The following is a 27,353-nucleotide window of genomic DNA, read 5'->3' on the forward strand; positions in this document are numbered from 1 at the left end:
TCTTGAAGCTCTGCTACCTTCTCTCATGCATGACCCAGTAGAGGTGTTGGCATTTCTATTATATGGTAATTCCTTACCGTGATGGTACAGTGCACAAGAAAGACACAGGCACTGTGATTGGCTGGCACTATCAATGAGTCATCCTGCATCACACTCTGGGATACCCATATTGATGTAAATCCAATCCAATCCTTCAGCAGTCATAGCATACTACATTCGTATCTTTTATGATATTAGTTTTCATAACTTAATTGTTCCTCTTGTACTTCTTCCTCTTACCTGCACATTGCACTCCAGCATCCCTTCTGATGTGACAAGCATTATGCCCCCACGCGTCATGAGGACAGTCAAAGAAGGACGCCTCTGCTCCTGTGCATCGAATCCGACTCAGCCACACTGGGTGCCCTCCTGCTCCAAACACTTCATTGTTCTTTAGTGCTCTTAAAGCTGATCCGCATCCAAGATGTCTACAGACCACCTCAGCATCCTTCATATCCCAGTGAGAATCGCAGACCGTCCCCCATCGCTTCCCATGCCTGACCTCTACCCTCCCGTTGCAGTCGTCACCAGCATTGACCAAGCGGATCTTATCGACAACACCTGTGGACAATGGGAGAGAAGGGATCAGATATTGAGTACATTGACCACTCTAGAAGGGAGACATTCAAAGGTCAGTAAAGAGATACAATATCTCATCGACACCACCTGTGACCAGTGGAGAGAAGGGAACAGATATTGAGTACATTGACCACTCTAGAAGGGAGACAATCAAAGGTCAGTAAAGAGATACAACATCAGCAGTCAGCAGGTTTCACTGCTTCTCCTCCCTGAGATCACAGATGGACAAACAGATCTGAGAAGCTGCGCATTGTCCTGCTGTAAATCCTGAATTTATATATCTGATAAGATCTAAAAATAGTCCGTGAATTGAGTACACCATTTAGAGATGTTGGCATATTAGCAGAAGCTTACCATTAAATACATAAGTATTTTAAATGGGTAGAAATAAGCTGTTGATAATACATGATGCAACATGAGTTACTGGTCTTAAACAATCGTGTGCATCGGTAAAATACAATCAGTTTCCTGGGAGCTTTTTAAATGGATAACTTTAAGAATATTAGAGTCTTTCCTAGAAGAATATTAAAATATTATTAGACTATAGAATTCAGCAGTCTATAATTCCCACGCTGGTGGCTTGGTTTAGAGTTTGGCAGGTGGAGTAAAGGCAGCCAGGGTGGTATGCGCTGGAGTAAAGGCGGTCAGGGTGGTATGCGCTGGAGTAAAGGCAGCCAGGGTGGTATGCGCTGGAGTAAAGGCGGTCAGGGCGGTGTCCGCTGGAGTAAAGGCAGCCAGCGTGGTGTGCGCTGGAGTAAAGGCAGCCAGGGTGGTTTGCGGTGGAGTAAAGGCAGCCAGGGTGGTATGTCCAGCAATACTTCACCCACCAAATTTAAAGCTCACTGTCGGCCCTAAGACCACTCTATGGGTTTATAAGGACCACCATCGCAGCGCTTTATACAAAGTCATTTAGAGTGGGAGTTTGTTTGTGGATAAGTAAAAACAAATAGCTCCATCACCAGGGAAGTTTTCTTTTCTCCCAAAGTGTAGGTATATTACATTTTATTTTATATTTTTATTTTAATTGTCCCTCACTGCCAGGATATTTCTGAATTTGACAGACAGTTAAAAAAGCCATCTGACCACCCATTCTATAAAGGGTGGGTGGTTGAATGGCTTACCTCCGACGTCTCATGCTTTCTCTGGTCATCGGAGAAAGGTTTACACTGGATTGGAGAGGTGTGGCGCAGCGGCCAGGGCAGCTGACTTCGGAGCACAGGGTTCACGGTTCGATCCCCGGCTCCGGCGGCAGATCAGCTCAGCAACATGTGACTCTGGGCAATAGCTCACTTAACTTCCATGATGGCCCTCAGCGCTTTGAGACCAGTAAGGGTGAGTAGTTCGCGTTTTACAAATACCGGGTTTACATTTTTGGGTTTTTTTACACTGAAGGAGTAAATTTTGCTCTTTTAGTGTAACCCTGGTGGTCCACCAGATGCTTAATTGGGTGAGCGTTTGGAAGCCAAATTGTGTTACTGTTGACCTTATGAATTCCTTTGTTTATAGCACTTATATAATGCTTCATCCCATACATTCTCTAACTTTAGGTGTTGTTTACCATTACATAGTTTATTGGTACTAAAATTATTCACCACAGAACCTGAGAAGTTGAGTTCCAAGTTCTGAGTTCATGATGGCAGGACACAGCAGATGTCAGAGGTGAGCATTAATCCATTACTTGTTGCTTCCACCAAAAGGTAACACTCACTATGAGTCTACAAAGTTAGAAAATTACAATTAGCGCTCAGGCAAGTACTTACAAGGGGGCCATGAACATTAAACTGGGTTGAGCTGAGGTTTCACAAACGTGCCTCACTGGACCCAGAACAGGTAGTGAGTTTATTACATGGTGAGGTCACACAACCACACCCTATAATAAACCACTTTACTTGCAGTGCAGAACAAATAAAGGTCACAATGGTCAAGAAATCCATTAAGGCCCTGCTTTATATGTCGGTGGACAGGTCACTCCATCAGAATGGTGTCGGATATCCCGTCCGCCAAAATATAAATCCAGTGGAATGTAATGGAATTTATATGTTGGTGAATGGAATATCTCTCACAATTCTGACGGAGTACCCCATCCCCCCAAATATAAATGAGACCCTTAATGTACCCTGGTGATCCTATGCTGGAGGCAACTCGAACACACTGTGCAACAGCAAGCCATCACCCCTAAAACTACAGGATTCTCCTGAGTTCCTAATACGACAAGGAGAGCTGCTTTATGAAAAGGCCGATCAACAAGCTAGCCTGTCCTTTCCAGGCCTCCTGGGACACTGCAGTGCAAGTTGTTTTGTAAGCATCAGGCCCTAATGCGGCCCTTTGAATCAGCTGCTCGAGCGGGTACATTTTTCTTTTTCTCCTTCCTTCTGTCGTGCCACTAGTGGGTTGTTTTCTTATCAGGACTCGGTGTTTCTACTGCACTTATGCAACACCCGCATGCTTCCTTCAAAGATTGCATGGGTTCCTAAGTCGAGTTGGCTCCTGCCTACCAGGCATTGCTTGTTTGCTGGTGTGGCAGCCAGCTGCTGCTGTCCTTTCTCCTGTCCTACCACGCCTTCTCCCAACATGGCTCTTTCATTTGTAAAGAGAGAGCCAAGGGACAAGAAATCATGGGGTAACCTTCCCCCTCACAGGATGCTCACTCAGGCTCTGGGGCTGTCATGTGCCCGAATTAGGCCTGGAAGGAAATGTTATCAATTCACATGTGCATGGTTCTTTCCTAAAGTTGCCTTGCCTTTGTCACATTGACCTTTGACACACATTTGCATTTACAATGCTTGGGTAAGTTTCTAAGAAACACTGACCTTGCTGACACAAAAGAACTTTGTGAGAACACTATCACACAGCCTTGGCATTAGGTGCGAGGCCCTCACATGCGAGATACAAATGTGTTTGTTATTTATGTCCATTTGGCGACGCAGCTATCTGTAGAACACAAACAATGATTACCCGATCACAATCTCGGCCCGAAGCAAGGATGACATTTTCTATATATAGCCTTTTGTTTACTAACATAATGAGAGGAGACACTTCTGCTGACTTCAAGGGGTCCCTGCATGCTGAGGTTTTCGACTAGCAGCTGACAGACACCTACCTGAGGGGTGTTCAGTTCGTGACCAAGATGGGCTCCAACATTCTAACCCACCAGGTAAAGGGGTTATATCCTCCAGAAGGGGGATTCTTGGCAGACCTGACATTCACACCCTAGACACGTTGGTTAGGGTTTACATCATAGACGTACACTAGATTGTTATAATGCTGTATTTGCATGCATATATAAGCTGTCTCCACAAGGTATTGGTTCTCTTTGTTTTATTCACTGTTTTGACACTCATCATAACCTTTGTCTGCTTCCGTCTATCAATTATTACAGCCCATATTTTCTGTACAAGAATCACATATGTTCAATAAATCTTAAAAAACATCCCTTCAAGTATTCTTTGTATATTTCTCTGAGCCAAAGAGAGAATGAGTGACTGAACAAAAAGTTCCAGGTCTGTAACCACGGTTCCTGGGGGGAAAGGGTTGTCATGTTCAGTAGCTGCCAGAACTGTTCTCTGCCTGTCTAGATTTGGAGGGTTTAATGGTGGCTCTGTGAGCTGAACCAAGGGACAACATATCCAGCGAGAGTGCATGGAATCGGTCTGGCCCCATTCTAAGTTTATATTGTTCCCCCAATGCGCAATTCATACCGATTAGTGGAAACTACACAATAGGGCTGCCAGGACTATGGTAACAATTAGCCCACCCAACCTGGGGCAAAAATGAATCATAGGAGCAACACTCTGTTTGTAGCTGGAGGGTCACCCTAGGTGCTAGCCTTTCGTGGGAGGGAACCTTTAATTCACTGTGATGTGCCTGGCCTCTGCTGGTTCCATGGGATACTCTCCCCCCTCATGGGAATACTTTGAGGTGAGGGGTGTGGATCATTGAGGGCTCTTGCTGGTCTCCTTGGATACTGTCCCCCATAGACGTACTTAATAAATGTCTGGATATGGCGCACGGTTTTGCAGCCGAGCAGCCTGGTACAAGTGCCATTAATACAATTAGAGACATTGTGCCCTGTTGGGCCTTTCCTTATCATATTTATTCGCATTTTGTTCCTGGTGCTGTTCTCCAGCCAGTATATTATCAATTTAAGGCCTCCTGGTCTCTAGTTCTGAGCTCCTTTTAAACTCCTCTTCTTTGCTGAGCGAGGGCTTCAGGGGCCTGCCCTCCTGTGCCCTGGCATAGTGGCTCTTTGGCTCGGGGTCTTCCAGCAGCAGTACCCCACAGGTCTCTAGGAATAATGCGCTGCCTTCATGAACAGCTCAGCTTCAGAGGCCCCCTGGCTTGTTACACTCTTCCTATGTTTCTAATTTGACTGTGTATGTCGGACAACAACACTTCATAATACATGGACTGGGTCTTACTATATAATTAGCAATTGTTGGTTTGTTTGGCTCACTGTACTACATCTAAATTTCTAACCTGACAGAGTTATAGATTGTTAGAAATGGGGGTCCCTGGTTGGCAGTGGATGTCCACTGTCCAAGCAGGGACCCGTCTTCCTAAGTCAGAGTGAAGCGCTGCACCCCTTTAACAACCCCTGCTCCACTCTGTGGTAACGTAGCACGAGCAGTGGCTAATCTCAGAGGCAGTGTGTTAAACATTTATGACCATACACAGTAATACAGTGAGGAACACTACAAAGGGACACAGCACAGGTAGGTATAAAAAAATAGTTATCTTTATATATAGGCTTATCACAAGACCAAATAACGAAAAAGCCACAATACTGTGCAAAAATAATTCTCTCTGGATGCTGCAAAAATAGTTCAAATGGGGAATGCAAAGTTCAGTTCAGGGCAATGGTCTCTGCGACCCTGTTACTCACAGTTCCGGGAAGTTGTTGTCAATAATCCACAAAAATGTTGCTACAGTGGGATAGCGATGTTTTTCCTCACTCTTTTGGTCGCGGCCGCTCACTAACGGGTGTTAGCGACAATTTTGAGGCCCGCAAACGTGTGGGGCGATGATCAGGCCAGTGAGCCCTTAGCGGCAGCGACGCGATGAATTTCTTGACGCTTCGTGGCTGTCGTGATAATTTTGAGGCCCGCAAACGTGTGGGGTGATGATCAGGCCAGCAAGCCCTCAGCGGCAGCAGGGCGACGATTTTCCTGATGCTCCACGGCTGTGGCAATGATTTTGAGGCCCACAAACGTGCGGGGCGATAATCAGGCCAGCGAGCCCTCAGAGGCAGCAGGGCGACGATTTTCCTGATGCTCGGCGGCTGTGGCGGCTCGCTAACAGGCTTTAGCGACAAAATGAAGTCTACTGGTCCTGAGACTTCAGTCAGGAGGCTAGTTCTCTTTCTAGCCCTTGGGTGATTGCAGGTTCAAGATTAAAAAGTTCTCTTACAGCTCCTTTTGCCTCCTATTTCCAGTCCAATGAAAACTACTGCAGGCCAATCCAGGGGACAGCACACAACACCAGAACAGTCCTCTCCTGCAGCTTCCTTCAGTTCCACGGACAGAGGTTGGTCTTGAGATCCAGGGGCAATACAAATTGTAGGGGTTTCAGCACAGATATTTATACCCCAAAAGTCTTTGTTCTCAGAAGCTACAAGTCACTGAACCCAGCCAAAACCAGTTCTGCCCAGCCCTGGAGCACTTTGTTTACCAGGCTGCATCCTTCCTTTCAGAAAGAGGGGGTCTGCCATCAGACGCACAGTGGGAGGTGGAGCCAGCATTCACCTTGCCAGGCACAGCCCTATTCAGGTCTAGGAGCTACCTCTCCCCACACTCCAATGCAGATCTCTCTATTCAACCCAGATCTGACTCAGCCTTCCCTGTCCCTCCAAAACCAGACAGCCAAAACACATAATAGCAGAGCACACTGGAAGGCTTAGGCAAGAAAATACCTACTTTCTAAAAGTGGTATTTTCAAACACAGAATATAAAAATAAACTTCACTAAAAGATGTATTTTAAAATTCTGAGCTCAGGCATACTAAATTCGTTTTTCTACCATGTTCTATGGGTCAGTTAGGACTGTAGAATGTAATAGCCAAACTTCCCATTCTGGCCTATGGAGAACAAGTAGCCTTACAGTAGTGAAAAACGAAATTGGGTTTAATTCCCTACCAGGACATGCTACACACATCAGAGCATGTCTTACCTTACACATACAATGCACCCTTCCATAGGGGTGGCTTACATGATGCCAAGGGAAGGTTCAGGGGCTGGGAAGTGGGTGCACTTCACAGTCAAGATGGCAGTTCTAGACTGCCCACAACCACTGCAGTGGCAGGTCTGAGACCCACTTTACAAGCTGTTTCTGTGGGTGGCGCAAATCAGCGCTGCAGGCCTACCAGCAGCATTTGGGTTACCAGCCCTGGGCACCCACAGGCCACATTACTAGGGACTAACAGGTAGACCAACTAAGCCAATCAGGGATACATCAATTCATATGTCATCTTTACACAGGGAGCATCTGCGCTGCGGCACTGAATGGCAGTGGCGCAGCGCCCAGAGCATCTATCACCAGAAAAACAGAGGAGGCACAGCGAAAAAATGGAAGGGAGACTCACGCCAATGGTGCCAGGTCTAACACGTGTCACCCCCAGCTGAAATGTGGGGAGAACTACCCATCCCCTGGGAAGTTCTCATCACTAAGGCGGAAAAACCTGGACAGACCGTCAGCATTGGCGTGCTCTGTACCAGGGCGGTGTTCCACCGTAAAGTCCATCCCCTGTAGGATAATGGACCACCTCAACAACTTGGGATTCTCACCCCTCATTTGCATCAACCATCTGAGGGGCCTGTCTGAACCCGGAAGTAAGTCCCAAACAAGTATGGTCTCAGCCTCTTCAACTCCCAGACCACAGCAAATGCTTCCCGCTCAATTGCACTCCACCTCTGTTCCCGTGGCAGTTACCTCCTACTGATGAAGGCTACAGGTTGGTCTAGTCCCTCCTCATTGATCTGTGACAGAACAGCCCCCACCCCATGCTCTGAAGCGTCTGTCTGAACAATAAATTCTTCAGCAAAGGTGGGTGCCTGGAGTACGGGCGCTGTACACATGGCAGTCTTGAGGGCATCAAAATCTCTTTGGCAGGTGTCAGTCCAGTTAACAATCTTTGGCTGCTTCTTGGAAGTCAGCTCAGTCAAGGGTGCAGCAATGTTGCCATACCCCTTGACAAACCTCCTGTAGTACCCCGTGTGTCCTAAGAAGGCCCTCACCTGCGTCTGGGTCCTTGGGGGCTCCCAAAGCAGGATGTTCTCAATCTTGGGCTACAGGGGTGCCACCTGGCCACTCCCCACTTGGTGTCCTAGGTACACCACAGAACCCTGCCCAATCTGGCACTTACTGGCCTTGATTTTGAGGCCTGCTCTGCGCAGTGCCATCAACACTTCCCAGAGGTGGCGCAAGTGATCCTCCCAGGAGGAACTGAACACTGCAATGTCGTCCAGGTAGGTGGCACTGAAATCCTCCAGTCCAGCCAACACCTGGTTGACCAACCTCTGAAAGGTGGCAGGGGCATTCTTCATCCCAAAGGGCATCACACGGAACTGGTAGTGCCCATATGGTGTGGAGAATGCTGACCTCTCCTTTGCCCCATCAGTCAAGGCGATCTGCCAGTACCCAGACGTTAGATCAAACGTGCCGAGGTACCGGGCAGCCCCTAGCCGATCAATGAGCTCATCTACTCTGGGGATGGGGTGTGCGTCGATCCTTGTGACCGAATTGAGACCTTAGTAGTCCACACAGAACCTTAGTTCAGGGGCCTCACCAGGCGTGGCAGCCTTTGGTGCCAAGACCACTGGGCTGGACCAAGGGCTGCTAGAGGACTCAATCACCCCTAGGTCAAACATTTTGGAGACTTCCTCCTTAATGCAGGCCCTGACCCTGTCAGACACCCGGTAAGCCTTATGCTTGAGAGGGGGGCTGTCCCCGGTGTCTACCTCATGGATGCACCAGTCAGTGACACCAGGCACTAGGAAAAACAAATCTGAGAATTGTCCCAACAGCTGGTGACAATCTCTCTGCTGCTCAGGGGTCAGTGTGGTGAAGAGGACCACACCCTCAACTGACCCATCCTTCTCTTCTGCGCACATCCTCCAAAAGACTTTCAAATGGATCCCCCCTGAATCAAGGAAGACTGTCTCCCACGCACTCATAACCAGCAGACTGGATTACAGAAACATCCTCTACACCGGGATCAACAAGTCTCTGCTCTACGAACTCCAGACCATACTAAACACTCGTCCTCAGAATCCCTCGACATGAACACATCACCCAACACCTGCATAGCCTCCACTGGCTCCCCGTTGAGAAGAGAGTAACTTTCAAGAAACTCACCCACGCCGACAAATGCCTCCATAACACAAGACCCTAATATCGCAACAATAGAATCTCCTTCCACATACCCAAGAGTAACCTCCAAACCTCCAGCCTCGCCCTCGCCGAACACCCGCACAGCCGCAGAGCAAGAAGGGTAGAAGAACCTTCTCCTACATTGCGGCCAAGACCTGAAATGAGCTCCTGATCGACATCAGATGCGCCCACACCCTACACATTTTCAGGAAGGCCCTCAAGACCTAGCTCTTTGACTGACCAGAGCTGCTCCCCCCAGCAACCTTGAGACCCTCACAGGTGAGTAGTGGGCTGAAAATTCCCTGATTGATTGATTGATTGATTGAACATGTAGTTTTATCTGGGTTGGCTTGTGTCCCAGGTGACAAGAAATAATCTTTTAGGCTTGGAATGGCCCTCTTGAGCCACCCTGTATTTTTTTTTAATCAAGGGTTGCCAGCTGAAACCTGAACCTAATAAAATCCCTAGGTAGGTAAACTTATCCACCTTACTTAAAGCCTTTCCCTACAGTGAAACAATGAAGGTTTTAGTGTTCTTTGTATCCACCACCATAAAATAAGATTTTTTAAATTGGTTACCGAATCCAAACTTTCTATACATATGATAAAAAGGTCTAACAGCCTCTGAAGACTTCTGGCTGTATGTGCAATCAGGACTACATCCTCTGCTTAGGGAAGAGCGGGAAGCAATCTCCCACCTGCTCCAGTATGTCAAGACCATGTTCAGTGAACACCTCCTCGAAACAGTTGACATACTTAATAACAAGGAAGGGTGCCAAAATACAGCCTTAATGGACCCCTCGCTTTAGGCTAAAGTGCTTTGTGCATTGCCCATTACTTCTGAATCTTACCGCATGTGTCAGACCATGAAGGAGATCTTTCAAAAAGGCAACAAGAGCAGGTTCAACCACCATGGAACCCAGCTCTACCCAGAGCTTATCTCTGTTGACCTTATCAAAGGTCGAGATGAGGCCCATGAAGGCACAATATATGTAACCCCTTTGGCCTTAGTATATTTAGTTATTGGCAAATATAGCTTGAGGTTCTGCTCTACTGTGCCCCTGCCAGTACTAAGCCAATACTAGAGGTCCGACAGAATGTTATGCTTGTAGGTCCGGTGGGTTAATCTCCCCAATATTATCCAGCCAATACCTCGACATCAACTAATGAAACTGGCCTGTAACAAGCAGGGTCTTGTCTATCTCCCTTCTTCAAAATTGGCAGTATCACTGAGTGACACCAGGCCTCTGGTAACGAACTACAAATAGCAGCATTAATATGGAGAGTAAGAACGGGGGCCCAATGGTCCACCACAGTCTTAAACAAATCCCCTGGCACTGCATATGCACCTGGTGCGGTGTCTGATGGAAAGGAGAAGATCGCATTTCTAAATTCGTCCCAGTGTATCCGAATCTTATCTCCCTCAAATGTGCACAGAGAAAAAGGCTCAGAGCCTCCCCACCATATAGCGCCAGAAAATGAGTCACCCAAGCCTGGGCCGGCACTGTAACGGACAGACCTGACGTCTGCCCTCGTAAAAAAAAGGATGGTTTATTACCCTACAACAAATGATGCTGTCCCCTAGCTGTCAAAAGATCCTCCCACAGTTCTTTCTTTAACTCAAGCTTCCTTTCCCTTATCGCCACTCTTTATAGGGCTTTATGCTTTTTTATCTTACTACTATCTCTGGGTAATTTGTTTAAGACAACAAAAAGCATCTTAAAAGCCCTTGTCCAATTTTTATTGAGCCATCTACATGAAACTAAAGGCTCCAGTGTCCCCAGGTTTGTAAGAGCAGAGTTAATGTGAACCTATAGTGTGTCATAGGCCCTTAGGATACTATATATATAGGTTATTATATTATGGGCTATAAAATCTGCTCCGCTTGCGGAGGATGCGGATTTTTGGCAATTTCGTGTTTCACGTAGAATGCGGAGTTACCGAAAACCCGGCAATCCGCGTCGTAGCGGGGCTTTTCCCTTGTTCAAAATGTGTTTTTGCGAGCGTGGTAGTGACTCACCGGGATCCCTCCGTTCGCCGACGAGTTTTCCTATCCGTTCACGTGCGACATAAGATAGAAGTAGCTGGCCGCGCGATCCCACGAGAGTGTGCGATCGCGAACACGTCATTCGGATATTTTGGAGAAGCTCAAGATGCCGAACATGCAAAATTTGCAATCTGGATAAGAATATCTCTCGAGCAGCATAAAACCTTCTAAAAAATGATTTGGAGTCCTTTTTCTTTTTTTACTTTTACTTTTTACTTTTTTTGGAAAGGATGGAAGTGCCCCAGAGTCTCCAACTTCATGTTCCTGTCCAGCATGCTCCTCCCAGTGCTTTGTTCATGTCTTGTTCACTTTTCATTTGTATTTGGAGCTGGAAGGATCACCCTTTGTGTCTGCTTCATCATATACCATTGGATTTGAGGACTTTTGGATTTGAGGACTTTTGGATTTGAGATTTTACAAGTAAGTTGGTGTTGTTTGTCGATTGGGGCATTCCAGTTGCTGCACCTACAATTTTTGTACTTTTCATCATTTAAAAAAAAAACTGTTGTGGGTAGCCAGTAGGCCCAGAGCTAGTCATGTGTGCATGAAACAAGTGTTTCTGTGGTGTCTGTTGAATTTAAACATCGTTTAGGGCATGGATGGCATTGGATTGAACTGCAAAATGTGTATTTTTTGGGTTATTTCACTTTTTTGGGGTGTGTGTTAAATTAATGCCTTTGTGTGTGTGTATGTGTGGTGTGGTTGTTGTGTAACTTGCACATCGTGTTAAGTAAGCCCTTCGTGTTTGCATTTTATTGCATTAAAGCTGTGTTGTTTAGCATGCCTCCTTTGCCTGGCTATTACAGTAGGCCTGTTTCAGTTCAATGTTTTCCAGGCCTCTAGCTTGTTGTGACTGTGAGTGACCATGTGGCTGGTGGCCATTATGTGGTGGTAGTGTGGTAGTGTTCTGCTTTTGCCATATAGGCCTGAATGTCTTTCCTTTGTTCCTCTTGGCATAGGCTTCTTGATGTTGTGTGCCTGGCCATGTGGCTGGGAGCCATTTTCAAGCCAGGCAGTGTGCCTTTGCCATAGGCCTGCATTGTTTGTCTTCTCTTTCTTGTTGTTGTGGTCCTGTCCATGTGGCTGATTGTCATTTTGAAGCCAGGCAGTGTGATTTTGCCATAGGCCTGCATTGTCTGTCTTTCCTTTCTTGTTGCTGCTGTGGGTGGCCTGGCCATGTGGCTGGCAGCCATTTTGTGGAGGTAGTTTAGTAATGTGCTGCTTTTGCCAAATAGGCCTGCATGTCATCAAAGCGGTACCCAAAACCCTAAAACAGTACCCCCAGCACAACCCCCTACACTACCCAAACATCAATGGACTACTCTAAAACACTACCACCAGCACAACACCCTACACTACCCAAACAAAACGGCACTGCCCAAAACTCTAAAACACCACCCCCAGCACGCCCCCTACACTACCCAAACACCACTGTGCTACTCTAAACACTAAAACTCTACCCCCAAAACAACCCCCTACATTACCCAAACACCACTGTGCTACCCTATACCCTAAAACACTACCCCCAGCACGAACCCCCACATTACCCAAACACCACTGTGCTACCCTAAACTCTAAAACACTACCCCCACCACGACCCCCTACACTACCCAAACACCACTGTGCTACCCCAAACCCTAAAACACCACCCACAACACACCCCCTACATAACCCAAACACCACTGCACTACCCTTAACCCTAAAACACTACCCCAGCAAGACCCCTACACTACCCAAACACCACTGCACTATCCTAAGCAATACATTTACCCCAGCACGACCCCCTACACTACCCAAATATCACTGCACTACCCTCATACCTAAAACATGACCACCTACTACCCAAACACCACTGCACTATCCTAAACCCTAAAACACAACCCCCTACACTACACAAAAAACACTGCACTACCCTAAACCCTAAAACACTACCCCCAGCACTACCCCCTACACTACAAAAACACCACTGCACTACCCTAAACCCTAAAACACGACCACCTACACTACGCAAACACAACTGCACTACCCTAAACCCTAAAACACGACCCCCTACACTACAAAAACACCACTGCTCTACCCTAAAATCTAAAACACTACCCCCAGCATGACCCCCTACACTACACAAACACCACTGCACTACCTTACAAACTAAAACACTACCCCTACACTACAGAGACACCACTGCGCTACACTAAACCCTAAAACACTACCCCAGCAGGAACCCCTACACTTCACAAACACCACTGGACTGCCCTAAACCCTAAAACACTACCCCCAGCACGACCCCTTACAATACACAAACACCATTGCACTACCTAAACCCTAAATCTACCCCAGCACGACCCCTACACTACCCAAACACCACTGCACTACCTTAAACCCTAAAACACTACATCTAGCACGTCCCCCTACACTACACAACCACCACTGCACTACCATAAACACAAAAACACGACCCACAACGCTACACAAACACCACTTCACTACCCTATACAATAAAACACTACCCCAATTACGACCCCCTACACTACCCAAACACCACTGCACTACACTAAACTCTAAAACACTACCCTCAGCACAAACCCTTACACTACACAAACACAACTGCACTATCCTCAACCTTAAAACACTACCCCAGCACGCCTCCCTACATTACCCAAACACCACTGCACTACTCTAAACCCTAAATCTAACCCCAGCACGAATCCCTACACTACACAAACACCATTGCACTACCCTAAACCCTAAAACACTTCCCCCAGCACGACCCCCTACACTACACAAACACCACTGCACTACCCTAAACCCTAAAACTCTACCCCCAGCACAACCACCTACACTACCCAAGCAACACTGCACTACCCTAAACCCTAAATCACTTACCCCAGCACAACCACCTACACTACAAAAATACCACCGCACTACCCTAAACCCTAGAACACTACCCCCAGCATGGCCCCCTACACTACCCAAACACCACTGCAGTATCCTAAAACATGACCCCCTACACTACACAAACACCACTGCACTACCTTAAACCCTAAAACACTACCCCCAGCATGACCCCTACAGAACCCAAACACCACTGCACTACCCTAAACCCTAAATCTACCTCCAGCACAACCCCTTAAACTACCCAAACACCACTGCACTACCTTAAACCCTAAATCACTTACCCCAGCACGACCACCTACACTACACAAACACCACTGCACTACCCCAAACCCTAGAACACTTCCCCTGCACGACCCCCTACACTACGCAAACACCACTGCACTAACCTAAACCCTAAAACACTACCCCCAGCACACCCACTACACTACCCAAGCACCACTGCACTTCCCTAAACCCTAAAACACTACCCCCAGCACAACCCCTACACTACCCAAACACCACTGCACTACCCTAAACCCTAAAACACTACCCCCTACACTACACAAACACCACTGCACTACCCTAAACCCTGATACACTACCCCCAGCACAATGCCCTACACTACACAAACACCTCTGCACTGCCCTAAACCCTTAAACACTACTCCCCAGCATGACCCCCTACACTACACAAGCACCACTGCACTGCCCTAAACCCTAAATCTATCACCAGCATGACCCCCTAGACTACACAAACACCACTGCACTACCCTAAACCCTAAAACACGACCCCCTACACTACACAAACACCACTGCACTACCCTAAACCCTAATACACTACCCCAACACGACCTCTACACTACCCAAATACCTCTGCACTACCCTAAACCCTAAAACACTACCCCCTACACTACACAAACACCACTGCACTACCCTAAACCCTGTTACTCTACCCCCAGCACAACGCCCTACACTACACAAACACCATTTCACTGCCCTAATCCCTTAAACACTACCCCCAGAATGACCCCCTACACTACACAAACACCACTGCACTACCCTAAACCATAAAGCACTACCCCCAGCATGACCCCCTACACTACCCAAACACAACTGCTCTACCCTAAACCATCAAACACTACCCCAGCATGACCCCCTATACTACCCAAACACCACTGCAGTACCCTAAACCCTAAAACACTACCCCATCACAACCCCCTACACTACCCAAACACCACTGCACTACCCTAAACCCTTAAACACTACCCCCAGCACGACCCCCTACACTACACAAACACCACTGCACTACCCTAAACCCTAAAACACTACCCCCAGCATGACCCCCTTCACTACACAAACACCACTGCTCTACCCTAAACCCTAAAACACTACCTCCTATACTACACAAACACCACTGCACTATCCTAAACCCTAAAGCACTACCCAGCACAACACCGTACACTACGCTAACACCATTGCACTACCTTAAACCCTTAAACACTACCCCCTGCATGTCCCCCTACACTACCCAAACACCACTGCACTACACAAAACCCTAAAACACTACCCCCAGCACTACCCCCTACACTACCCAAATACCACTGCACTACCCTAAAACATGACCCCCTACACTACACAAACACCACTGCACTACCCTAAACCCTAAAACACTACCCCCAGCAGGACCCCTACACTACCCAAACACCACTGCACTACCCTAAACCCTAAGACATGACCTCCTACACTACACAAACACCACTGCACTACCCTAAACCCTAATACACTACCCCCAGCACAACCCCTACACTACCCAAACACCACGGCACTACCCTAAACCCTAAAACACTACCCCCTACACTACACAAACACCACTGCACTACCCTAAACCCTGATACACTACCCCAGCACAATGCCCTACACTACACAAACACCTCTGCACTGCCCTAAACCCTTAAACACTACTCCCCAGCATGACCCCCTACACTACACAAGCACCACTGCACTGCCCTAAACCCTAAATCTATCCCCAGCATGACCCCCTAGACTACACAAACACCACTGCACTACCCTAAACCCTAAAACACGACCCCCTACACTACACAAACACCACTGCACTACCCTAAACCCTAATACACTACCCCAACACGACCTCTACACTACCCAAATACCTCTGCACTACCCTAAACCCTAAAACACTACCCCCTACACTACACAAACACCACTGCACTACCCTAAACCCTGTTACTCTACCCCCAGCACAACGCCCTACACTACACAAACACCACTTCACTGCCCTAATCCCTTAAACACTCCCCCCAGCATGACCCCCTACACTACACAAACACCACTGTACTACCCTAAACCATAAAGCACTACCCCAGCATGACCCCCTACACTACCCAAACACAACTGCTCTACCCTAAACCATCAAACACTACCCCAGCATGACCCCCTACACTACCCAAACACCACTGCAGTACCCTAAACCCTAAAACACTACCCCATCACAACCCCCTACACTACCCAAACACCACTGCACTACCCTAAACCCTTAAACACTACCCCCAGCACGACCCCCTACACTACACAAACACCACTGCACTACCCTAAACCCTAAAACACTATCCCCAGCATGACCCCTTCACTACACAAACACCACTGCTCTACCCTAAACCCTAAAACACTACCTCCTATACTACACAAACACCACTGCACTATCCTAAACCCTAAAGCACTACCCAGCACAACACCCTACACTACACTAACACCATTGCACTACCTTAAACCCTTAAACACTACCCCCTGCACGTCCCCCTACACTACCCAAACACCACTGCACTACACGAAACCCTAAAACACTACCCCCAGCACTACCCCCTACACTACCCAAATACCACTGCACTACCCTAAAACATGACCCCCTACACTACACAACCACCACTGCACTACCCTAAACCCTAAAACACTACCCCCAGCAGGACCCCTACGCTACCCAAACACCACTGCACTAACCTAAACCCTAAGACATGACCCCCTACACTACACAAACACCACTGCACTACCCTAAACCCTAATACACTACCCCAGCACAACCCCTACACTACCCAAACACCACTGCACTACCCTAAACCCTAAAAAACTACCCCCTACACTACACAAACACCACTGCACTACCCTAAACCCTGATACACTACCCCCAGCACAATGCCCTACACTACACAAACACCTCTGCACTGCCCTAAACCCTTAAACACTACTCCCCAGCATGACCCCCTACACTACACAAGCACCACTGCACTGCCCTAAACCCTAAATCTATCCCCAGCATGACCCCCTAGACTACACAAACACCACTGCACTACCCTAAACCCTAAAACACGACCCCCTACACTACACAAACACCACTGCACTACCCTAAACCCTAATACACTACCCCAACACGACCTCTACACTACCCAAATACCTCTGCACTACCCTAAACCCTAAACACTACCCCCTACACTACACAAACACCACTGCACTACCCTAAACCCTGTTACTCTACCCCCAGCACAACGCCCTACACTACACAAACACCACTTCACTGCCCTAATCCCTTAAACACTACCCCCAGCATGACCCCCTACACTACACAAACACCACTGTACTACCCTAAACCATAAAGCACTACCCCCAGCATGACCCCCTACACTACCCAAACACAACTGCTCTACCCTAAACCATCAAACACTACCCCAGCATGACCCCCTACACTACCCAAACACCACTGCAGTACCCTAAACCCTAAAACACTACCCCATCACAACCCCCTACACTACCCAAACACCACTGCACTACCCTAAACCCTTAAACACTACCCCCAGCACGACCCCCTACACTACACAAACACCACTGCACTACCCTAAACCCTAAAACACTACCCCCAGCATGACCCCCTTCACTACACAAACACCACTGCTCTACCCTAAAACACTACCTCCTATACTACACAAACACCACTGCACTATCCTAAACCCTAAAGCACTACCCAGCACAACACCCTAGACTACGCTAACACCATTGCACTACCTTAAACCCTTAAACACTACCCCCTGCACGTCCCCTACACTACCCAAACACCACTGCACTACATGAAACCCTAAAACACTACCCCCAGCACTACCCCCTACACTACACAAACACCACTGCTCTACCCTAAACCCTAAAACACTGCACCCAGCATGACCCTCTACACTACACAAACACCACTGCACTACCCTAAACCTTAGAAATGAACCCCCACCCCATGCTCAATCCCCCTTATTTCTCACACCTTGTGGTTCCTCTCTCCTCGTGGTTACTGCTTCATGTCGTCTCTGAGGTGCAGTGTACGTCGTTGTGAGGAAAATGAACAGCCTCTCTTTCCTTACAACGATTTGGATCATCTTTTTTTTAGAACGCATGGTTGTTTACCATACAATCAATCAATCAATCAATCAATCAATCAATCAAGGCATTTATATCATGCACTACTCACCCGGAGGGGTCTCAAGGCGCTTGGGGAAGGGGGTCTGCTACTGCTCGAACAGCCAGGTCTTGAGCTGTTTCCTGAAGGCGAGGTGGTCCTGGGTCAGCCGAAGGTGGATGGGCAGAGAGTTCCATGTCTTAGCCGCCAGGTAGGAGAAGGATCTTCCTCCGGAGGTGGCTCTCTGGATGCGAGGGACAGCGGCGAGGGCGAGGCGTGCGGATCATAGCTGGCGAGTGGGTGCGTAGAAGGCGAAGCGGTTGTTGAGGTATCTTGGGCCCAGGTCGTGGAGAGATTTGTGTGCGTGGGTGAGGAGTCTGAACGTGATTCTCTTGTTGACAGGGAGCCAGTGTAGGTCTCTCAGGTGGCTCGAGATGTGGCTGCGTCGGGGGACGTCTAGGATGAGTCGGGCGGAGGCGTTCTGGATGTGCTGAAGTCTTTTCTGAAGCTTGGCTGTTGTTCCGGCGTAGAGGGTGTTTCCGTAGTCTAGTCTGCTGGTGACGAGGGCCTGGGTGACTGTCTTCCTGGTCTCGGTCGGGATCCATCGGAAGATCTTGCGGAGCATGCGGAGGGTGTGGCAGCAGGATGAAGAGACGGCGTTGACTTGTCTGGTCATTGATAGGGAAGAGTCCAGGATGAAGCCCAGGTTGCGTGCGTGGTCCGTTGGCTTTGGTGCGGTGCCTAGGGCTGGGGGCCACCAGGAGTCGTCCCATGCGGAGGGTGATGGTCCAAGGATGAGGACTTCTGTCTTGTCCGTGTTCAGCTTCAGGCGGCTCGTGTTCATCCACTCGGCGACGTCTTTCATCCCTTCGTGCTGGTTAGTCCTGGCGCTGTCGGGGTCTCTGGTGAGGGAGAGGATCAGCTGGGTGTCATCGGCGTAGGAGATGATGTTGAGGTTGTGTTGGCGTGCGATGGCCGCGAGGGGTTTCATGTAGACGTTGAAGAGGGTGGGGCTGAGCGACGATCCTTGCGGGACGCCGCAGATGACTCCGGTGGCCTCAGATCGGAACGGAGGGAGGCGTACTCTCTGTGTTCTGCCGGCGAGGTACGAGGCGATCCATTCCAGAGCCTTCCCTTGGATACCGGTGTTGTTGAGGCGTTGGACTAGGGTGCGGTGGCAGACAGTGTCAAATGCTGCGGAGAGGTCCAGGAGGATGAGGGCCGTAGTTTCCCCGTTGTCGAGTAGGGCCCGGATGTCGTCGGTGGCTGCGATGAGGGCGGTCTCAGTGCTGTGGTTGGCTCTGAAGCCGGATTGCGATGGGTCGAGGGATCCGTTCGTCTCGAGGAAGGCGAACAGTTGCTTGTTGACGATCTTCTCGGCGACTTTGGCAGGGAAAGGAAGGAGCGAGATTGGGCGGAAATTCTTGAGGTCGGTTGCGTCCGCAGTTGGTTTCTTCAGTAGTGCACTGAGCTCGGCGTGCTTCCAGCTCTCCGGGAAGGTGGCTGTGTCGAAGGAGATGTTGATGATGTCTCTGAGGTGGGGTGCGATGATAGAGGCTGCTTTGTTGAAGACATGGTGGGGGCACGGGTCCGTTGGAGATCCGGAGTGGATGGTGTTCATCATGCGGGCCGTGTCCTCGGGAGTCACCTTGGTCCAAGTCTGGAGAGTGACGGTGGTGTGCGAAGGTTCCACCGATGGGTGCGGGGGTGGAGTCCCGAAACTCTCGTGGATATCGGCAATCTTGCGGAGGAAGTATGAGGCGAGGGAGTCGCAGAGGTCCTGTGAAGGGGCGATATCGTTCCTTCCGGTGCTGGGGTTGGAGAACTCCTTGACGATGATGAAGAGCTCCTTGCTGTCATGGGCGTTGTTGTCCAGTCGTTCCTTCAGGGATTTCTTCTTGGTTGTGCGGATGAGCTGGTGATGTCTGCGAGTTGCGAGTTTGAGGGCGGTCATGTTGTCGGCGGTCTTGTCGAGGAGCCAGGCCTTCTTGAGTGTGCGGCAGGCCTTCTTGGAGTCCTTGAGTTCGTCGGTGAACCAGGGGGCCTTCTTGCTTCTGGGCTTGGTGGGTGGGTTATTCAGTGGGTCGAGGTCGTCGGCACAGGTGGTCAGCCACTGCGAGAAGTTGCGGGCTGCTGTGTTGGGGTCCGTTGTGCTGACAGGTGGGTTCTGGCTGAGGGAGGAGGTAAGCTGGTCGGCCGTGATTTTGCTCCAGTTTCTGTGGGGGACCTGCTTCGGGTGGTGGTGGATCATGTTCTTCCTGAAGCTGAAGTGGACGCAGCTGTGGTCAGTCCAGTGAAGTCCGGTGGAGTGGTTGAAGGAGATGTGTGTGCTGGACGAGAAGATCGGGTCGAGCGTGTGGCCAGCGTAGTGCGTGGGGGTGTTGACCAGTTGCTTCAGTCCGAGGTTGGCGAGGTTGTCCAGCAGGGCGGTGGTGTTGCGGTCGCTGTTGTTCTCCAGGTGGAAGTTGAGGTCTCCAAGGAGGATGTAGTCGGTGGAGGGGAGGGCGTGTGGGCTGATGAAGTCTGTGATGTCATCGCAGAACTGTGTGCGCGGTCCCGGGGTCTGTAGATGAGGGTGCCTCTGAGGGTGGTCTTTGGGTAGGTGTGGATCTGGAAGTGCAGGTACTCGGCGGCGTTGAATGCGTCGATGGAGTCAGTCGAGATGCGAATGGTGTCTTTGTGTACGATAGCGATCCCTCCTCCGGTCTGGTTGACGCGATCCCTCCTGATGATCTTGTAGACGTCCGGGATGGCTATGGCGATGTCGGGGGCTGAGGAGGCGTTCATCCAGGTTTCCGTTAGGAAGGCGACGTCAGGAGCAGCGGTGTCGATGAGGTTCCAGAGTTCCACGGCGTGTCGGTGTACATACCTGTACAACGAAATTCATTGGGAAAGGCATGCGTAGTAAATGACCATGCGTTCTTAAAAAATGCTTAGTAATGACTTTACGATGTACAACGCATGCGTGGTAATGCATGCGTTGTAATGGTATCGCGAAGTAAACAAATCTTTGTAACGGCTGTTTACCAATCAAAGCTGGCCCCTGTTCTTCAGTGAGTCGTTTATTTGATAAATTAGGAGGAAGGAATGTGTTCTTTTTACCGAAAAGTGCATTACCGGCTGTTGTATTGTGAAAATGTCCGCGTGGCCTGGTTTCACTTCCAGTGAGAGAGGGGAAGAGTCTCTTTGGATCTCAAGGAGTTCTGTTGTTGGACGGGGCCGGCACGATACGTCATCTGAAAACACAGCTAATGGAACGAGTCCTCCCCGAAGTGTGGAGCAGTGCCATGAGCAGTCAACGAGTGTGCGTCGCCGCAGTATGACCGTACTGCGTGACCCCTGTGCCACCTCCAGGGTACGGGAGGCAGAAGCGGCATCCATCGCAGGTCCTCTTGAAGACCGTTGCAGCACTAATTCTACATTTTGGAACTAGGGCATTTTAACCTTGTTGTTCCAGCCAGATACAAAGAGAAGATCCTGTGTTATTCAGTGCCCTCATTACCTTTTTTGTGGGTAGTGGTGCTTGTCACCTCACTGCCCCGCCGGTGCACATGACTGGGCTCCCCACCTCGTGTGCCATCTGCAGGGCCTCTGCCCTCGGATCACTGGTTTCAGTTTCTGGAGTGGCAACATAAACAGTTGCTCCCAAAGGACTAGCCTGAACACTTAGGTGAATATCCCCTGCGCCAGCATTCTGCGGAAATTCTTTTCTAGCTCTTCCACGTCGATGAGGACGTCATAATAGCACGGCTCTGCTCGCGACCCCGTATGACGTCATCGGAGCCATAAGAGGACCTCGTCGGCGTGCTGACGTCAGTTCCACCCATTTTTTCCGTGCCACCAAGGCAAACAGGTGGACCGACACATTTTCACATGTATACATTTTACTAAATATATATATATATATATATATATATATATATATATATATATATATATATATATATATATATATATATATATATATATATACGCGGCCGAGGTCGGGGAAGAGGAGAAACAGAAGGAAAAGACTACAACAACGCTGGCAGAAGAGGCAAAACAACCAGAGGCGGCATGGGAAACAGCAACACCCGCTCGAAGAGAGCTCGCTAATGGATCCTGAAATGGTAAATGGGACTGTGATTAATTTATCTAAAAGGGTGATGCGACAATGAAAAAAAGACTTTGTGTTTAGGACTTTCATTTTGCCCTACAAAGACTTTTAATTACACTAATGCAAGGATTGATCTATTTAAGTTTGTTAGGAAATTAAAATTAAAAAAATTGCATCATTTGAAAAGGTTGGGCGACAATAGGAGAAATACTATACCCGCTCCTAGATATCAGGACAACATAAACATAGGTGATATTGACACCCTTATAAATTTGGTACAATTGAACAAGGAGGGAGTGGGCAATCAGGCAGAGATCGGTGACAACGTAATGAAGCCCAACCCTACTATTGAGTGGGAAAACACCACCACACAATTCCTAGACAACCTAGAAATAACTACTGATGACTGTGCCTTTTCAGGCTTTAGACCTAAATCTACATTTCTTCCGACATTGCCCCATGACAGTATCAACACTTTCCATGAGATTGTAAGCAAGACATTCTGCACTTTCAGGCATAAGAAAAATAATCTCAGGATTCATTATAACAATCTTTCTTACAGCCAGAGACAAGTACTCAAATCCCTTATGGAAGATACAAACATTGTAGTCCGCCCTGCGGACAAGGGAGGTAACGTGGTGATATTGGACAAAGAAAATTACATTGAGGAAGCCTTTAAACAACTTAATGACACCAAATACAATGTACCTATCTCCACTGAAGAGTACAATCACAGTATTATGCAAGTGTGGGATAAACTCACAATGTGGAGAGAGAAGGGCATTTTGGAGTGGGAGGAATACAGGTATCTAAAAAATGATCATCCAATATTACCTGTGCTCTACCTACTACCTAAGCTTCATAAAGATCCCAGTAATCCACCAGGACGTCCGATTGTGTCCTCTAGGGGAAGTGTGTCGGAACATATTTCCAAATATGTTGACCACTTCCTCAGGGATTATGTGGTCAACTTGCCCAGTTACATCAGGGACACGAAAGATTTTCTCAAGAAAATAGAAGTCATCCAATGGGAAGAGAACTCCTTATTCATCACTCTTGACGTCCAGTCTCTATATACGATTATCGATCACAAACAAGGGCTGAACGCATGTGGCCAGTATCTAGAAAATAGACCATTATGATTCAGGGAACACAGCAAAATGATACTTGCCATGATTGAGTTCTCTCTCACTAACAATATATTTCAGCTCAACGGTGTCCTGTACAGACAGGCCATCGGTACTGCGATGGGGTCGTGCTTCGCTCCCAGCTTTGCGAACCTCTTTATGGGGCGTTGGGAGGAAGAAGTATTTGCCAATCAAGAATATGCAGACTATCTAGGTCATGTTACTACATGGATGCGATACATCAATGACTTATTCATCATTTGGAATGGCAGTGAACATGAAGCAATTGAATTTATCAAAGACTTGAACAAGAACAACTACAATATTGTCTTATCGGGCAACATCAGCAAAAACATGGCAGAATACCTAGATGATAGACTTGACATCAAGGACAATCAAATAAATGCCACCCGTTTTAGAAAGACCACGGTGGGCAACAACATCCTACATGCCCTCAGTAGTCATCCTGAAACTCTCAAGTGGGGCATTCCATATGGAGAACTGCTGAGGGCAAAAAGGAATTGTAATACGGTAGCTGCTTACCAACTGGAATGCAAAGAGATGCTAGGCCGGTTTAAGATCAGGGGATATCCAGATTGGGTCCTCCGAAGGGCCAAAGAAAGAGCTGATGGTGTGTTAAGATTATCTACCATTTCTGAGACACGCATTGAACCCACCGATGATAGTGAGAACAACACTAGAATGATTATGACTTTCAATTCGAATTCGAAGGAAGTACAAAAGATAATTGCCAACAATTGGGAGATTCTGAGATGTGACAACATCATAGGTGACATGATCCCTACGAGACCAAATATAACATACAGGAAGGGCAAATTTATAAGGGATATGATAGTACATAGTGAAATCACCACATACCCTATCAAACATGATTTTGGCCTCAGGGGATTTTTCCCCTGCGGGCATTGCAAAGCATGCAGAAGCAGTGTTTTTCGTAATAAGATCACATACAATGCTATTGATAGAGAAATCAAACAATTCCTTACCTGCAGTTCGACTTTTGTCATTTATGTCAACGAATGCCCGTGCAAACTTTGGTACATAGGTAGTACTACTCATATGGCTAAAAAGCGGGTAATCGAACATTGTAGAGCAATCACACACAATGACGAGAAATACCCAGTAGCTCGTCACTTCAGAGACAAACATTACTCTAATCCTGCTCTTTTGAAATTTTTCGTATTGGAACAAGTGTGGCAAAATTGAGGCAGAAAGAGTCAAGAAGTATTCTAGACTTTCAGACAAAACAACCTGGAGGCCTTAGCCAGGATGAAGAATTGGCAATTCACCTTAGAGAGTAATATTCTTACATGTTTGGAACATTGTCCTCTCTCTTTTTTATGTCTCAATCTCCATTTGTCTACTTTTGTGCATTAGAAAAAGAAATACTGCATTGGTTTTAAATGTTATTCTTACAGTTATATTAATATTTATGTTTTCTGCTTTCTCTTTCTATTTACAGGAGGAAAGGAAGGGGCCCAGATACCTGCACTCACGTTCACAGGCAACCTACCCTTTTCCCCCTCTTTCATCACTTATCACAATTGTGAACAAGGACATGAATGCTCACTAGAGAGCACGATTCAAATGAATAAAATGGGACATTAAGCAGATGCGGCCAAGCTAAATAATTAATTCAAGCACTTAGAAATATGAGCACTTTAAACTTTATTTATAAACTCACATGTTTGTAAGTTTTTGTAAAAGTTAACCACATTAACCACAATGCATCACACCTAAAACAGGAAGTGATTGGGTATCAGTAGAAATAAAAGATGTTTATTTCTGGTGTGCAGTATCCTGTGATCAAGCCTTGAGTAAAGGTGAGACGCGTTGGGTATGGCAATTATTTGAAATAAAGCCGCCTTAAACGTCTGAAAACACGAGTGAGTGCGTCTTTCCAAATAGAATCAGACTGTCGTGAGGCAGGACATTTGACCTTTTTTGATTGAAACCGGCGTGGCCCTGCCGGAGGAAATGCACCGCCTTGGATTAGAGCGCCGGCGTCAACAAGGGCATCACTGTGGCAAGGTTTCTAAGACGTGAGGCACCCGTCACGTTAAAAGGATACTTCGAATTTGTTGAAGAATTGTTGAAAGGAAAGGAATTAGAGATATGTGCCAGCTCGGAAACCTTGAAGTCGCCAATTGGAAGCTGTGAGGAATCCTACCGGAGGGCGGGGAACCAAACGGCGAATTGTGAGCGGGTAAGACTACTGCTTCATTTATTTCTCTTTTTTCCACAACATTCTTGATAATGATCAACGAAGTGTAATACGTGACTAAAAGGCCCCCGTTACATTATCGAACTATACGATTTTGTTTCCCACGAAAAAGGATTCATCTAAATTGAAGCATAGAATGTTTATCTGCTGTTCAAAGTAAAACATCAAAGAAAACCGTCAGTAATAATATACAACTTTTGGGAGCAGACTTTTATCGGCGAGAACGCCGTAAAGGGAAACGGGACTCGTGAGAGAGAACAAAAGCAGGCTAAATAGAAAAGCAAGCAAATAATTGCCATGGAGACACGTGAGGCCAAACGGAATGCTGAAATGTCCAATTTTTTCACAACAACAAGCACATTAAGAATTGAAAGAGGAGAAATTACAACAATGAGTAACAGCAGAGATAAACTCAGATATTGGGAAAGGCTGTCAAAAAAAGAAATAAACAAGTGGTGGGAATTTATAACTCTACAAAAGTATGTGGAAGTCAAGAGAATTCCCAGAGGTCTCCGCCTAATGTTGATGCCAAGTCATCAGGACACCAGTGGGGAACTTCTACAAGAGTGGGGAGAGCATTTACTGGAGTCATCGACGGGGTTAATAATTATTTTAATTAAGCAAATTGATAAAGCTCTGAAAGAAATAAGAATTTAATAAAAAAAATTAGAAGAGGAAATAAGCAAAATGACCTTAAGTGAAGACCTACAAAAACTTAAGTCAGATATTTTGAAAACTCTGGAAAAACATGAGGAAAGAGTAAAGCAACGAAAATAACACAAGTTCCTGCGGGACACATTAGACTTTGAAGAAGGCAGAATCTTCACTTTTGGGAGACAATATGAAGCAAGAAAAGGCAAAATACAATTAGAAACAACAAATCAACAATTCTCGAGCTTTGATTCCCTGTCAAGCATAGACATGAGCAAAAATGAAGGTACCCCACAAGCGATAACAGAAATTGGAAAAAAGACCAACTTATTAATGGAAATGCGCATGGCTTTGGAACAACAAAACAAAAACAATCAACCGAAAAGAGGTGGTGGGAGAGGCCGCGGAAGAGGAACAACAAGAGCAAGACAAGAAGAGGCAAGGGAGGATTCAAAAATGAATACATGGTCCAAGGATCGATTGAGACAACCGAGATAATAGAAAGGGAAGGACTAGATTCACAAGAATTAAACATCATCAATCTCTCAGCAAAAACTCTAACTCCAACTGAAAAGGAAGTGCTTAAAAAAGGACAAAATTTTTGTCCTACCTCTCATCTTGACATTGCCCAAACAAGAATCGATTTATACAAATACACAAGAAAACTGAAATTAGCAAAGATCGATGCAGAGAAAACAATTATTGAACAACAAAATACCACTATGGGAGCGAAGAGTTCCCTTAAAGCTGAAGACAGCACAGGCTTAGAGATATTAATGACAATGGGTACAACTGCTTCCCAGGAAACAGAAGCATTAATGGAACTAGCAGAATTCCAGCCAATGGTAGGAGCAGGAGAAAGTGGTCTAAAATTAAAATCAAAATACTAT

At 47.3% G+C, this 27,353-nt stretch overlaps 1 protein-coding gene across 3 annotated transcripts in view; it reads right to left on the bottom strand.

Moving 5' to 3' along the window:
• LOC146839194 (CD5 antigen-like) overlaps positions 1-27,353 on the bottom strand; it is a 449,199-nt gene that overhangs the window by 100,645 nt on the left and 321,201 nt on the right. For all 3 annotated transcript variants that reach the window (XM_085603214.1, XM_085603212.1, XM_085603213.1), the window contains one exon: positions 280-600. In XM_085603214.1, the coding sequence (XP_085459340.1) occupies positions 280-600 (321 nt within the window). The remainder of the gene's footprint in view (positions 1-279; positions 601-27,353) is intronic.

The sequence above is a fragment of the Triturus cristatus genome, chromosome 4_2 (assembly GCF_964204655.1).
Source record: "Triturus cristatus chromosome 4_2, aTriCri1.1, whole genome shotgun sequence".
NCBI lineage: Eukaryota > Metazoa > Chordata > Amphibia > Caudata > Salamandridae > Triturus > Triturus cristatus.